This window comes from Erpetoichthys calabaricus, chromosome 12, assembly GCF_900747795.2.
Source record: "Erpetoichthys calabaricus chromosome 12, fErpCal1.3, whole genome shotgun sequence".
Lineage (NCBI taxonomy): Eukaryota > Metazoa > Chordata > Cladistia > Polypteriformes > Polypteridae > Erpetoichthys > Erpetoichthys calabaricus.
Window position 1 is genome coordinate 84,749,278 of NC_041405.2, and position 15,842 is coordinate 84,765,119.

Below are 15,842 nucleotides of genomic sequence, written 5' to 3' on the forward strand. Positions count from 1 at the left end.
TTAAACGGTGATACAATGGGAAACACAGATTTTTTTTTTTAACCTCCTCTTTGCTCGATCAGCTGCTGGCTTGCTGCTGCTGCCATGCCACGTGATCTGCATTTCGCACGGTGTACTTCTGTCATATCACCTATGTCCATATATTAGATCTCTTTTCGCTTTTACCTTTTCATCAGTATCGCATTTTGATTCCACGTTTGGAATTACATCATGACAACGCAACATATAACTGCCCATGAGTGAATATGGTTTCCTTCTCTCTATAAGAAATGTGTCTGACATAACCATGTAGGACTTTTCCATATCTCTTTGCATAAGCTCTTGTCATCTCGTGGGACGTGAAAGTGTCTCTGAGACAATCATGTCTTGTCTCCTTCCAAGTTTTTAAAAATTTTTTTTTATAATAGATAGATAGATAAATATATATACACACACACACACAAATTCAACCCTTCAAGACTGATGTCTCAGGTCTTTGATCTAGGGGCAAGTTCAAGTTATTCAGTGGTTGACTGTTCAGATTTTCCAGAAATTTATGCTCCTTTATGCTCACTCTCAAGCCGTAGGTGGCTTTTGAAAATTGAAAGCTATGCATTTCTCACCCTTTGCACACCTTTTTTGCAGAAAAACAGTAAATAGGAATCCAATCAATCACAGACAAATTCTGTAGAAAAATATTTTATTTATCAGTTTACTGCTTAATGATATTGACGACAACCTATTCAGGGCCATCTTAACAGCAACATAGGTTCTAAGGCAAAGCAGTGCGCTGAGGCCCCTGTTTTGATAGCAAAACAGAAACATACATTGGCATCAGAAATATAGTGGGCCCCAATGCTCCTGGGGTTCACGGTCTGTGCCCAGTTAAGACGGCACTGATACCTTTTACTTAAGATGAACTCATATTGCTCTATGGCTTCAAATTCACCTTTAATTTCGTTTTCTGTGTTGAGGAATACTTTGCTCGCCTGCTTATTAGCCACTCATGTGTGGACAAAAAGTGCTTCATGCGTTCATGCAGTCAAATCTTTATACCCAATCCTACATTAAACCAATTAACACTTCTCTTATTCTTCTTTAGCAATCTTTGAATTGGAACACAGATAAATAGATTTGAGTCTCTCATAATGGCTATTAATGCAAAATGTAAAATCTGGAATTTACCAAAATTCAGTATGTCAAGTAAACCATAAAAAAACACCTGTTATAAATGGCTTGACTAAAGTGAAATTCTCAAACCATTCGTCAAACTTCTGGAACCTTAGGATCCAAGTCAGAAAGAGACACAGTCTATGCTAGTAGCAGGGTTCAAAGCAGTAACCAAAATATTATAATGTGTAAGTCTAATGCAACAAACTCACACACACATGTACACACACAAACTTAAACATACAGGGAATAGGATCAATCAGTGAAATTTGAACAGGGAATAGAATCAATCAGTGAAATTTGAACATCACTGGGATGTGAGAGGTAAACTAGAGTGCCTACAGTAAAACCCACAAAAGCATGAGGTGAAACTATAAACTCCACACCAATGTGTGACCAGGCTCGACCCCAAATATTACTTCTGCTGGGTTGGGGATGAATCAGAAAATCTAAAGGCAATATCTGAAGAAAGAACTCCGATACTAGCTTTTAAATACTACATTAATTATTTTCAAACACAGCTCCTTTGTTTCCACAGTATACTTAAAGTGCCATTTGGTCAAATAAAGATGCTTGTACCTCAAAAACATATCAAGGTACAGACAATTCCAGTTCTACATGCTCCCATTCTAGTCTACAATATCATCTCTTTCTTCCATTAACATGTTGAAAAAAGTAAAAATAATGAGATGCCTAAACTGTAAAATGACTTAAGGTTTGTGGATAGTTTGTCATTGATAATTTCAGGAAGCTGTCAATATGACATCTTTTGGCTAAAATGGAAGCACCTGGCTATTCCCCAGGAGAAGCTGTGAACAGTTTCCAGAGATATCACTGATTAATGTGTTCAGGTCAGTGTGTTGCAATTATGATCCTCACACACAAAGTAGATGAAAATTAAAGACTGAGCATAAAATACTTGTAATTTCAATGAAACAGTATTATTAAATATGGTTTTATACACCAGAGCCATTAATCCCACAAACACATACAATACAAAGATTGCCCATGCCATTATTTTGTTCAGAACTGTTGAACAGGTCAAATGTTAGGTGATCAAAAACACTTTTGTCAGTAAATATTCTTGACTGAATATTTTACTTCATTAAACTCAGCTTTATTCCTAATCTTAATTTACTTTCAATAAAATGAAGTTGCTAAACTAGACAAACTCATCTTAAAAGGTCCTTAAAACACGCACACATTTCATGCTACAAAATATTACAAAAGCACAATACATCACCTTTTAAATTAAGCCAATATCAAACTACTTAAATAATTGCTGCCTTCTCCTCTGTGCACTTATGGAATGAACCTAACCTGCTCTCTTTTTCATAAGCGATCTTTAACAAGTGTTGCACCAACATTCTTTTTAAATTAATGGTTTAAAAGTTGTTTGTAAAGAATTAACAGACCAAAAAAGGTGGTATGAGTTAATCACAATAATGTTCTGTAATCAGGAAAAAGGATCATTTGATGGCTTATCACTAATCTAGCATTACCTTTAATCTATATTGTATAATCTGAATATAGCACCTAAAAAGAAATAAAAATGGATGGATAACAGGAGTCTTTATTAATTTTCAATGATTTTAAATACACTAATTGTAATTTTGTGATACAGATGTATTTCGTGAATGTTTTTAAAATCAGCAATGAATGAAGATTTCAGTTACATCTAGACTAATCAGAGGTTAACCGTGCTCATATTTGTGTTCTTAATTTGCTTTAATTTCTTTTAAAGAAAATAAAGAAAATGCTAAGTAAATTAAGACAACTAGCAAAGACATTGTTATTTTGGTATGGTACCTTAATTTTAATGAAAGAAACTGAAAAATGATGTTTCCATGAATAATTTCAAATCATTAAGGATTAGCTAGTTGAATTAATACCAAATCAAGCAAAAGGTAAGTTCCATCAGAGTCAGCCTTTCAGAATGACCCTAAGCAGAGAGTTAAATTAAATATTGTGGCAGCACTGCTGCACAATTACCATGCTCTCTGCACTTCTGTACTTTGTATTAAAACAGCAAATCCATTTTTTACCCGAAATTATTCCTTCACAACATAGATATTAATGAAATTAATTAAAAAAAGGCCCTTTAATACTCAGAAAAGAACATTTAATTATTAGATAAATAACTGAAATACCTGTAATTAATGAAACAATACTTACTCTTCTCTGGAGAATTCATGAGTGTAGCAGAAGATGAAGAAAGACGTTTGCTTATTACTGTATCTGCTTGTTTCAAATTAACAGTGGATACTGTAAAAATTAAGGAAATCTGATTATTACATAAAAATAAAACCATAAAAATCATTGTGTTCATGCAACAAAACAGTAACTTACCAGCCTTCAACAGATTATACACTTTATATCAACATGCAAAGTATTGCACTCACAAACCACAAGTTTATAGAAAGGATAGACATAATGCTTAGTATTAGTTAAAAGCAAGCTTACATAAAATGATAAAGAAAACCAAACATCTACTTTCATTTATGTTTCGAAGTTCTTTAGTTTAATATTTCAACAGATATTACAATTTAGGTTTACCAATATTTTCCCTTTCATAAAATATTCTGGGAAATTGAGCTTTACTACTATTATGATTATATGCTCATCCATTTTTGATCTGCATATCCAATTACTGTTGGCTAGAAGGTATAAACTGTATACTAGCAGAAAAGCTGGGCAAAAGGTAATAAAAGCAGTGCTATCTGGGTCACAAACACTAGCAAGGCAATTAAACCAACCAGCGCCCCTCTTAGCTGTGGAAGCACAACAGAGTTCATAAGAGAAACCTAAACCTACATGGACAGAAATTACAGCCTAGAAACAAAAAGCACCATGAGGCAAAAATATTACAATCATGGTATTTTCAAATAAGATACATTTTAACAAGGGCGGCACGGTGGCGCAGTGGGTAGCGCTGCTGCCTCACAGTTAGGAGACCTGGGGACATGGGTTCACTTCCCGGGTCCTCCCTGCGTGGAGTTTGCATGTTCTCCCCGTGTCTGCGTGGGTTTCCTCCGGGCGCTCCGGTTTCCTCCCACAGTCCAAAGACATGCAGATTAGGTGGATTGGCGATTCTAAATTGGCCCTAGTGTGTGGGTGTGTTTGTGTGTGTCCTGCGGTGGGTTGGCACCCTGCCCGGGATTGGTTCCTGCCTTGCGCCCTGTGTTGGCTGGGATTGGCTCCAGCAGACCCCCGTGACCCTGTGTTCGGATTCAGCGGGTTGGATAATGGATGGATGGATGGATACATTTTAACTATACTTAAATGTATTAAAATAACAAGCAGTGATTAACATATGTTAAGGGTTAAAAAGAAGGAAAAAAAAGATTACGCATCCTGCAGAAAAATAAACAAAAACACTTCATTTTTGAGACAATGAGCATTAAAGCTGATTTTATACCACACCATCTTCTAAATTTACAAACAATATCCAAAAGTCAGAATGAATATCACATTTTAATAGTTGCAATAATAACTTTCATTAATCCTATGCAATATTTTAAATATGTCATTAATTACATCTTCTATTAAATACATTTCTTTATCTTTAAGCCATATTTATAATACTCAGAATTTCCCCTGCAGTTGAAATTAGCGGGTAGGAGTTGTTTGAGGTTTGGTTAGTAAAGGCACTGCAGAATTCAGTGTTGAAGCAAGCTCAATGCATTAAATTGCTATGAATTTTGTTAAGATGGTACTGTCTAATCTAATTCTCTATGGTGTTTTGTGTATTTACTTTTATATGGTGCTCCTTTTCTGTCAAAATAACTCATATCTTGTGTGAATTGCAATACGTGAACTTGAATCAGTACAAAAACTCAGGAAAATTGTGTAATTATTCATGCACTGAAGTTGACATTTCCAACAAATGAGGAGTGTCAAGAGTTTAGCAGCTTTTTCCTACTTCTTCTGTCTAAAACTCTGCGAATTGTCTTGAGAAATAAATCTGACACATCCTTTAGACAATAACATAATACCCCCCGCTGCCCAGATGGCAGATGCACTCCTGCAATTCTCACTCCCATTCAACAATTTAACCCATACTACAAAGAAAACAACAGTGATATATAAACGTGATTCAATTAAAAATTTGTTTGCTTTTTATTTTATTCACATACATTTGGTGAATTTAAACATTCTATGCCTGTTTTTTAGCTGTGCTGTTATTGTTATTCAATTAAAACTTTGAATTTCTTCTTTGTTATAAAATTATCTATTTTACACATTTTATATTATGTAGATTATCTGCAGCTATTGCTACTACTTAATTATTTATCAGTGTCCCCTAATAACCGATGCTATTGACTAATAATTTTCAAGGAGAAGCACTGGGAGCAGTTATTTTTAAAAAGTTTAAAGAAAATTAAATTAACAAGAATTTCAGAAATATTTGGCAAATTAATCAAATTAAGCATTATCTTAAACCTTATTTACTTTAGTTGTATGGTTCTTAAACTGAATTGCCAAAAGCCAAACAAACCTAGTTTCTTTTTTAGTTAGTACAACTCAGTCTAGCTGAAAATAAATTTAATTTGATAAATGACAAAACAGCAATAATCATTAGAATGTGCAGTAGGTTCTCACAATTGAGTAACAGGGTAAACAATGTTTGTTTTTTTTTTTGTAAAATGAAATATTAAACTAGGAATCAGACACTAAACGGGGCTTTACCAGGACTGCACCACACGATTTGTCAACTGTTCATATGCAAATCAACAAAATACCACATACGTTTCAAAAGCATAATCAAAATGACATAGAAATTGGCATAGGCATAGAAATTGAAAAAACAGTTGAAAAATTAATTTAATTTGCAAACAAAAAGTGAGGGGGTATTTCCAGATGTAAAAATATGACAATAAAAAAACACAAGCTTAAATTTAACATCACAAGTACCAAGCAATTACTTTATTATTTCCACAAATGTTACATATCCCCAATGTGGGATTTCTTTAATATATAAATTATTTGGATAATACTAATCAATGGCAAATATATATGTGAGGTGAACTATGGTTTAAAAGGATAAGTAGAAATCCATATAAATGCATGCATAAGTGACACAAAAATTACATGTGCAATCAATGTTAGTGCCAGATTAGTGCAAAATGCAAGACTATGCGTTTAAATAATTTGCCAGAACCACCTTCACATGTTTTTGAAGGACCAGAAGAAGGGGAAGGTTCATCTAAATGTACAGGTTTGGGAAAGGAAGTTCCTGGATCGCCTATGCAAAAAAAAAATAGAAAGTGTTGTGCAAAACAGCAAACCACAATAAGAACTTAGGACATGGTGTATACAACATAACATCTTCATAATGTCAAATTCATCAGATACAGTACTTGCCTATTAACATCTTATTCAACTAAGCAGATGTGGTAAATCAAGTAGATAAATGTGTATGTAAACATAAGCAGCAGTGAAAACTGAAACTAATTTAATCTGTACTTGCCTAGTAATGGCAAAACTTACAGCCTGAAATCTTCTTCAATAGACTTAGATTAAATTTAAAGGAGGTACACCAATCAGGATTTTTAAGGCTTATACTTATCATTGATACTTTTACTGGTATAACAGCTGGTTTGAAATCATTAGGATGCTATTTAGTTTGAGTTACTTTTATATAATGTACAGCATGATTATCTGGAAGCACTAGACAGGTAGACATTATGAAATATAATTAAATAAAACACAAAACTGCAATTAATGTCACACAAAAAGCATCTTGGGATATAAACTAAATATACTGACATAACTATTACATAAATAGCTTTGAAATGTATTGTAAAGAAAAAAGCTTTACAACCTTCTTCAAACTATATACTTTTATTTTGCTGCTTAAAAAAAACTCACCTATAACTTCAGTTGCCTCCTGGGAAATATATTTAAATCTCACCCATAACCTTGTCATTGTGGTCTTTCCTCCAGACAGCCAGTTTGCTTCAGCAACCTAAATACTTTTTATATTAATTTAACTGTATATTTATTTCTCTATATGCCATGAATATATAGATTAAAATGACAATCTAAACTGGCCCCATGTGAGTAAGAGTCTATAAATGTGCTGCAATAGACTAGAGCCCTGTCTCTGGATAGCTCCTGTCATGTGGCAAAATTTGGTGGAACAGACACGGACGATTACAACCTGAAATTAAATACAATGAAATAAATGAAAGAATGCATATTTGGTTCATGTCCAATAAAGTAAGACGTCATTATCACAAAACTCTAATCCGATCCTTTAACACTGGTAATAATGCAATACCTTATCTGTGAGAATACAGAAAGATGCTAGATTTTAGTCTTATTATATAAATTCTGCTGGGTGATGAAATTAATAGTATTTTGAATGCAGGGCCACCAGAAGAGACATTTAGAGCCAAGTTTGATTGCTGGGAATTGAAAATGATATGGGGACAAGCCCAAGACAAAATCATAAATTGAAGAAGCAACACAAAGTGAAAGGTCTTTTTTCTGGGAAATCTGGTGCTAATAATAAATCATGCTAACTCTTCCAGAAGTTGACCCGCAAACTCGAATACTCATTTTTGACATCACACATTGCACGCTTCCGGTATAATTCCTTAGCCACATTGTGGCAACCAGACCACAAAACGGCTGCATTCATACAAAGCAAAACTACATCAATAATTATGCTAAAATAATTTCACTTCAAATAATTTTTAAAACCAAATACTTAACGTGAAACCTGCATATTTAAAAACCTAACATTAATAGGAGAAGAATTCGTAAAACAGCCCCCGACCTAAGACAAAGTCTCCCATCCAGTTTAAGGGAAAACTTGCACAGAACCTAGAATGATCCTTAGGACGACAGCCTTTCCATTTCACCAAGTATTTCAAAGCAGGACTGCATTTCAGATTCTTCTGTACCATTCATACACATAGGAGGAGGTCCCATCTCTCAATTATAATAAAAAAATCCTGAGATGAGGAAAGACTTTTTACCCGGGGACGAGACATGACTTTTTCAGAGAGATACTTTTATGTCCCGCAAGATGAGACTTTGTGCCAAGAGATTTAACCACGCCCTGGACCGAAATAAGAGACAAAGAGTAGATGACAAAGTAGAATGTCGTAAAAAATGTTGGTGCGATACACATGCAGAGAAGGTTAGAGATAATAAAAGTACTAAAATTTGAAAGTCTCAAAAAAATTATAGTAAAGATCACATTAGCACAAAAAAACGGAAACTATTACTCAGTGAAATAAGATCGAATATATTGTTCGGATTTAAACTTTAAGTCGGAGACTTGTAGATCGTCCAATTTGTGTTGCCATCAGAGACAAGTAATGTTTCTTCCCAATAAAGAAGCGTATCCACGAGAATTAAAAGATTTGTTGTTTGGTGAAAGTGAAATCCACATACGCGAGCGGCGGAGACGATAAGTGGCTGGCACGTAGCACAGGCCAGGGGGGTTGGCCTTCTTTCTAATAACATAAAGGCCAATAAAACGTGGTGCCAGCTTCTGAAATTGATGCCTCAGATGTATGTCTGGAGAGACAAGCCACACTTTCTGCCTACTCCCTTGGCTGAGAAGCAACCCCACACATGAATGGTCTCATGATGCTTTACTGTTGGCATGACACATGACTTGATGGTAGTGCTCACCTTTTCTTTTCTGTACAATCTTTTTTCCGGATGCCCCAAACAATCAGAAAGGGGATTCATCAGAGAAAATTACTTTACCCCAGTCCTCAGCAGTCCATTCCATGTACCTTTTGTAGAATATCAGTCTGTCCCTGATGTTTTTCTTGAAGAGAAATGGCTTATTTGCTGCCCTTCTTGACACCAGGCCTGCCTCACTGTGTGTGCAGATGAAGTCACACCTGCCTGCTGCCATTCCTGAGCAAGCTCTGCACTAGTTGTGCCCCAGTCCAGAGCCATGAATAGAGAATGGTATCAAAACATCCTCTGAGAGCAACTTCTCCCAACCATCCAAGAACAGTATGGTGATGAACAATGCCTTTTCCAGCATGGTGGAGCACCATGCCATAAGGCAAAAGTGATAACTAAGTTGCTCGGGGAACAAAACATTGAAATTTTGAATCCATGGCCAGAAAACCCCCCAGACGTTAATCCCAATGAGAACTTGTGGTCAATCCTCAAGTGGCGGGTGGACAAATAAAAAGCCACAAATTCTGACAAACTCCAAGCATTGATTATGCAAGAATAGGCTGACAGTCAGGATTTGGCCCAGAAGTTGACTGACAGCATGCCAGGGCGAACTGCAGAAGTCTTAAAAAAGAAGGGCCAACACTTTTGAAATGCTTGTAATTATACTTCAGTATACCACAGAAACATCTGACAAAAAGATCTAAAAACACTGAAGCAGCAAACTTTGTGAAAACCAGTACTTGTGTCATTCTCAAAACTTTTGGCGATGACTGTATACTTTCCAAGTTGGTCACTATATCTTTATACAGACAGTTCCGCAGAAATGTAAACGAAATCTGAAATAGCCATACAGATCATGACTGGTGCACCTCTGTTAACATGTATTTTTCTTTTCTCATTAGTGTTACTTAGCTAAAGTGTGTTTAATGTGCATTTGTGACAACTATGACATGAAAGACTGATGTGGAATGCTAGTTACAAAGGGGTGTATACGATGTAAACATTTTACTCATATCAGTAATATGCTTAAAAGGATCTCCTTACAGCAATTCATAAGTGGTGTCACTTAGTTGCATGATTTTATTATATTAATCAGTGTTCATAACGACAATGGCCTCTCCTTTACCAGTACTTCTATACCTGCACTGTTTGAATAAGCAACACAGAATATCGAGCTTATTTTTCTTACCTGCCTTGTTCTCAGACTCAGAAAGTGCTCCACCCCAAGACCATCTCTTTTGCCTTTGTTCCAATCTCTGGCTACGTTCCAATGTGCGCCGCATTACTGCTTCATAGTGTTCCTAAAATAATGAACAAGCCGTTAAAAAGTGGAGTATTCAACATCCACTTTCACAAGGCATTTGAACTTTATGAGCCTTAATGTATGAGCCAATACCATAGGGAATTTGGAAGACATTTAAACTAAAAGACCCATTGAAAAAAACTTGTTTAAAGTAGACACACAAAGATGTATACTTGTGACCCTGATGAAATGTTTCTCCTATCATCTGCTCCAGGTACTGTGAAAGAAGGCTAATATGAAAATGATGCAATTCCATTATAAAGGGAATGTTAGAATAATGTACAAAAAATTTGCATCCATAATTCCATAAATTCATAACATCTTTACAATTAATACAACTATTACAGTAAAAAAAAAAGGTTTAGTTTCTCGTTGTAGACAGAGAGACAGAGTGATAGATAGACTCAAGAAATGCAAAACTGTTTTTTGTTTATGCAGCTCTGACAACGACCTACACTAACCCAATTTCTTTTTCTTCAGTTATATTCTTGAATAAAGGCGCACTTGTTTTGGTATACCTTTTGTGAAAGTGCTTATTTGATATTATACGCTTCAAGTCAAAATTTTGTCGTTAGTACTAAAACATGAAAAAAGTTTGTCTATTAGGTGTGTATTCATCATTTCTGTCATCCTACACACTTACATAAATCTTTGTAGACACAGAACACACATGAAATGCATGTGTTCCAAATAATGTATATTATTTACACTGTACAGCTCCTGGTACCTCACTAACAGATAAACTAGGCTTAAGCTGGGAGAGGGATTTTTGCCGTTTCTGTGGTGGTGTGAGGATAGGATAGTAGGCTGCTTGTGCATATTGACACATTTACAAAACAAAAGACGCTGACGGAGAGGTGCAAACGGATTTAAGGTGGGCCGGGTTTACAAGATTTTTCGTAGGCTTTGGTAATTCTAGTGTTAAAGGGTGTTAGCTGTGGTTGGTACTAATATTGAACTATCGCATAATGAATAAATCATTTTTTTCTAATTAATTAGATTAAATTTGTAAACGCAAAACATGTATCTTGGTATGGGTGCTTTTGGATTAATCTCATAAAATGGCTAAAAACAATCTCTGAATCCACTGGTGCAAATTTTAATAATTGTATGCCATTTACCATTAGAACACAATAGATGAGAACAGGCCATTCAGCCCAACAAAGCTCACCAGTCCTATCCACTTATTTCAAAAAAACATCAAGTCGAGTTTTGAAAGTCCCTAACGTCTTACTGTCTACCACACTACTTGGTAGCTTATTCCAAGTGTCTATCGTTCTTTGTGTAAAGAAAAACTTCCTAATGTTTGTGCGAAATTTACCCTTAACAAGTTTCCAACCGTGTCCCTGTGTTCTTGATGAACTCATTTTAAAATAACAGTCTCGATCCACTGTACTAATTCCCTTCATAGTTTTAAACACTTCAATCATGTCACCTCTTAATCTTCTTTTGCTTAAACTGTATAGGCTCAGCTCTTTTAATCTTTCCTCATAATTCAACCCCTGTAGCCCTGGAATTAGTCTAGTCGCTCTTCTCTTGACCTTTTCTAGTGCTGCTATGTCCTTTTTGTAGCCTGGAGACCAAAACTGCACACAGTACTCAAGATGAGGCCTCACCAGTACATTATAAAGGTTGAGCATAACCTCCTTGGACTTGTACTCCACACATCGTGCTATATAACCTAACAGTCTGTTAGCCTTCTTAATGGCTTCTGGGCATTGTCGGGAAGTTGATAGCTTAGAGTCCACTATGACTCATAAATTCTTCTCACCTTCTTGAGGTGTACTCTCGATTTTCCGACCACCCATTGTGTATTCAAACCTAACATTTTTACTTCCTATGTGTAATACTTTACATTTACTGACATTAAATTTAATCTGCCACAAATCTGCCCAAGCCTGTATGCTATCCAAGTCCCTCTGTAATGATATAGCGGATTCCAAATTATCTGATAATCCACCTATCTTGGTATCATCTGCAAACTTAACCAGCTTGTTACTTATATTTCTATCTAAATCATTTATATATATGAAAAATAGCAGCGGCCCAAGCACTGACCCCTGTGGAACACCACTCTTAACATCGGCCAATTCTGAAGAGGTTCCTTGCACCATCACCCCTCTGCTTCCTGTGTCTAAGCCAATTCTGCACCCATCAAATATCATATGCTCCATTTTGATCGTATCCTTTTGTTGTCTCTTCATAGAATTCCAGCATGTTATTAAAACACAATCTCCCTCTTTTGAACCAATGCTGACTGTTCAGAATAACTCCTGTCCTTGCCAAGTGTTGCTCAATCTTATCCTTAATAATTCCTTCCATTAATTTTCCTGTGATGCATGTTAAGCTTACTGGCCTATAGTTGCTTGGATCTGCCCTGTCACCCTTTTTATATAATGGGATGATATTTGCCATTTTCTAGTCCTTCGGAATCTCTCCAGTGTGCAATGACTTCCTAAAAAATATGTGTCAAGGGTTTATATATGTACTGAGTAGCCTCCTTAAGAACTCAAGGATAAATATTATCTGGTCCTGGTAATATTTATTCCTTACCAGAACAAAGGAAGGTGAAAAATGGTTTTTCTGAATGGCTCAGGTATTTAGTAATGCTGTTTATTTTTGGTAGGCAGTGTATTTTATATACAGTATGTCCTGAACTGAAGGTTGGTGTATGACTATAATATTCAGTGCCAACTTGCACTGCCACATATGTAAACTGGGCAGGACACAGGTGCAAAGCTGATAAAGGACCAAAAGATAAAATCTTTACCATAAGACGAAGCCAGAAATCATACACTTGTAAGAAAGCCCAATATTTTTTTTCTTTCAGCTGCTCCAATTTACGGGTCACCACAGCGGATCAATGGTCTCCATCTATCCCCATCTTTTACATCATTTTCTGAAAAACCAACTGCCTTCATGTTTTTCTTCATCACATCCACAAACCTCCTCTTTGCACCTTGCTCTTTTTCTTTTGCCTGGTGGTTCCATCCTCAACATTATTTTACCCACGAACACCTCATCTCTCCTCTTCACATGCCCAAACCATCTCAATCTAGCCTCTCCCACTTGGTCACCAAACTGTTTTACCTATATTGTTCCTCTAAGTCAAAGTCTTTCATAACCTAGCCAAAAATTTGCCAAACTAGAAAGAACTAATGAAAAAACAATCTCAAATGATGTTTAGAAGTTGACACTGAGTCCCATGCGGTGCCAGCTTAAATAAAGCTGTGCTGATGATGTCATGTGACAGGTCTTCCAGGGCATTGTTCTTAGCAACAGACGCATGCATCAAAGCAATGGGGTAGACAAAATGGCAGCTACCATAAAATAAATTAAAAATAAAGCGTCCCAAAGAAAAATGTATTAAATCTACAATAAAGTAATTATGCTAACAAAACAAAGCTTCACCACACTCTGTAGTTTGTAGCCATCATGAGTGGAGGAGATGCCTTACCTAGATGCTATATAGTCAATATTAAACTCCACTCTGCACTATTGGCCAAAGTCGTCAAATTTTGTGAAGCTTTCTGTTGCACAAAAGGCCTATTAAGACAGCAGACTTGACAGAGAAGCAGAAAGCCAGCTGCACGCTTTACCATCTGTTATACAGTCCTCTTTATTCCCCCTGTACAACTTAGCATGTCTGTTTAAAAAAGGCAAAGGAATACTACTACAATTCACCAGAAACACCTAATAATGTAACTGTCACTCTTTAGTATAGGCTATTCATTCATTAGTTAGTCCATTGTGTCTTCAGTAAAACATAAAAAAATACACAGGTGAAGAAAAAGATAAAGTTAAGTGGATAATCAGCGTTAAAATTGTCCTGATACAAACAAGTGTGCCTCAAGGCAAACAGCATCCAAACTGTTTATGCCTTGTGCCTGAGGAAACAAGGACAAGCTCCAGCTCCAATGATAGCGTACAGAATAAGCAAACTGGCTGAAAACCTGTCATACTCAATAAGCCAGCTTGCTTGCAAATTTCATTCAAATAAAATAATCTTCTAGGTATTATAAAGTTACTGAATTATTAATGTGTATGCGTTTTTTTTTTTTTAATGTGATAGCTTTAATGACTGCTCACGTGAAGTTTTTTTGGGGTGACTGGGTTATTTTTTTACTTACTTTGTTTAGGTTTTAATCCGCAAGCAACAGCATGTGTCATTCATGTTTCACAACGCAAATTATTTTTGGAAACTACATGCATGTGATGACCACAACACTGTAGTTATGTGGCCTTTTTCAATACAAAAGCCATGGAGGATGATGCGTTCTTTGATGCCAGCTACCTTAAAGTAAAAATAAATAACTGCTTTGAGAAATTTCACACTATTATGTAATTGCTACCAACTTTTTCCTCTTCCTGTTTTTGTTTTCTTTTCTCTTCCACAGCAGCCCTCCTCTGTTCTTCCTTCTTTCTGTGCTCTTCCAACTTTCTTTGACGCTCTTCCATTTGTTTCTCATATTGCAATCTTGCTTTTTTCTCTCGTTCAAGTATCTGTGATTCTTTAGCAGCTACAAAATAAATAAATAAAGCTACATAAAAAAACTTCACATATGTAATATGTTTGCCAGAAACCACAAACAATTTCCAATTCTTATTTCAGGTCTCATAACTCTACTTCTTAAAAACTTTAACTTTCAAGGAATATTTCAACCAAAAATGTTTTTTTTGTTATGTTACTTCATGTAGTCTGCAGTGATGGAAGAGAAAAAAATTAATGTCATGTTTTCTTGGAAAACGAAGCTAACAAACCTTCTGATTTAATGATCACCTATGCAGACCAACGCTAGACCACGACATTCAATAAAAAAAAAAAAAAATCACATTAATTGTATTGCATAATCCACATGTCAAATCACCCCAGTCATATGCTCACAACATGCAAAATGCAGGCATGTTTGCTGAAATATGATTAAATAAACAATTCTGGGGGAAAAAAAAAAATCAGACTGGTGCATGCAGAGGAAACTTATTCTTAAGCTTTGGAATGAAAAACAGGAGTCTCAATTGAAGAACAACAGTTGACAAACAAGTTTTTTTTTTTTGTTTACTCTGCGGTCTTAGGACATAGTCACACGTGAACCTTTTTTTTGTGTTTTAATTCTAGAGCAGAACCTTCCTAATCTACTTGTAAATTTATTTGCCATTGTTTTCAGTGACACTGTTTAAATCAAAGCATTTTAGCAGGAAGCAATTTAGAAAACTCCAGTCAGCAGCAGTTTTCATGTAGTTTCAGTCAAACGCATGTTCCATGGAAATTAATGGTAAAATGCTAGTAAAAAAAACAATCCATACTTGTTCAGCATTTTAAAAGCAAGTCGCTTCCTCGTCCTGCGAGAGGAGCCAGGAGTGAAGTAGGAAACTTCTAAACTATGTAAGAAAATAACAGATCACACCACTTGCACAGTGTGGAGACAGAAGTCTTCATTAACCTGACCAAGTAGCACCCTTTCATACTTTTTTTTAGCAACAAAACCCAATAACAGTATTGAGTGCTGTACTGTATTACGTTATTGGTGATTATTTACCAATAACGTAATACAGTACCAATTATGCATTTAAGCTATAAACTGTTGCCCAGGCAATGCAATTATTTTACTCCTGAAAAGCCAAGCAAAATTACACCTTTTACTGGCTAATTAGAAAGATTACAATATGCAACCTTTCGAGGCAACTCAGGCATCTTGCCTGAAGAAGGGGCCTGAGTTGCCTCGAAAGCTTGCAT

The 15,842-nt window shown here is 35.7% G+C and overlaps 1 protein-coding gene across 12 annotated transcripts in view; it reads right to left on the minus strand.

The window, feature by feature from the left end:
* map7d3 (MAP7 domain containing 3) overlaps positions 1-15,842 on the minus strand; it is a 158,898-nt gene that overhangs the window by 54,099 nt on the left and 88,957 nt on the right. For 8 of the 12 annotated variants that reach the window (XM_028815791.2, XM_028815789.2, XM_028815790.2 and 5 more), the window contains exons 4-7: positions 14,465-14,628; positions 9,995-10,106; positions 6,314-6,394; positions 3,325-3,414 (exon numbers count right to left, since the gene is read on the minus strand). In XM_028815791.2, coding sequence (XP_028671624.1) covers positions 3,325-3,414; positions 6,314-6,394; positions 9,995-10,106; positions 14,465-14,628 — 447 coding nt within the window. The remainder of the gene's footprint in view (positions 1-3,324; positions 3,415-6,313; positions 6,395-9,994; positions 10,107-14,464; positions 14,629-15,842) is intronic. The other 4 variants (XM_051935178.1, XM_051935177.1, XM_051935174.1 and 1 more) reach the window with 1 other exon arrangement.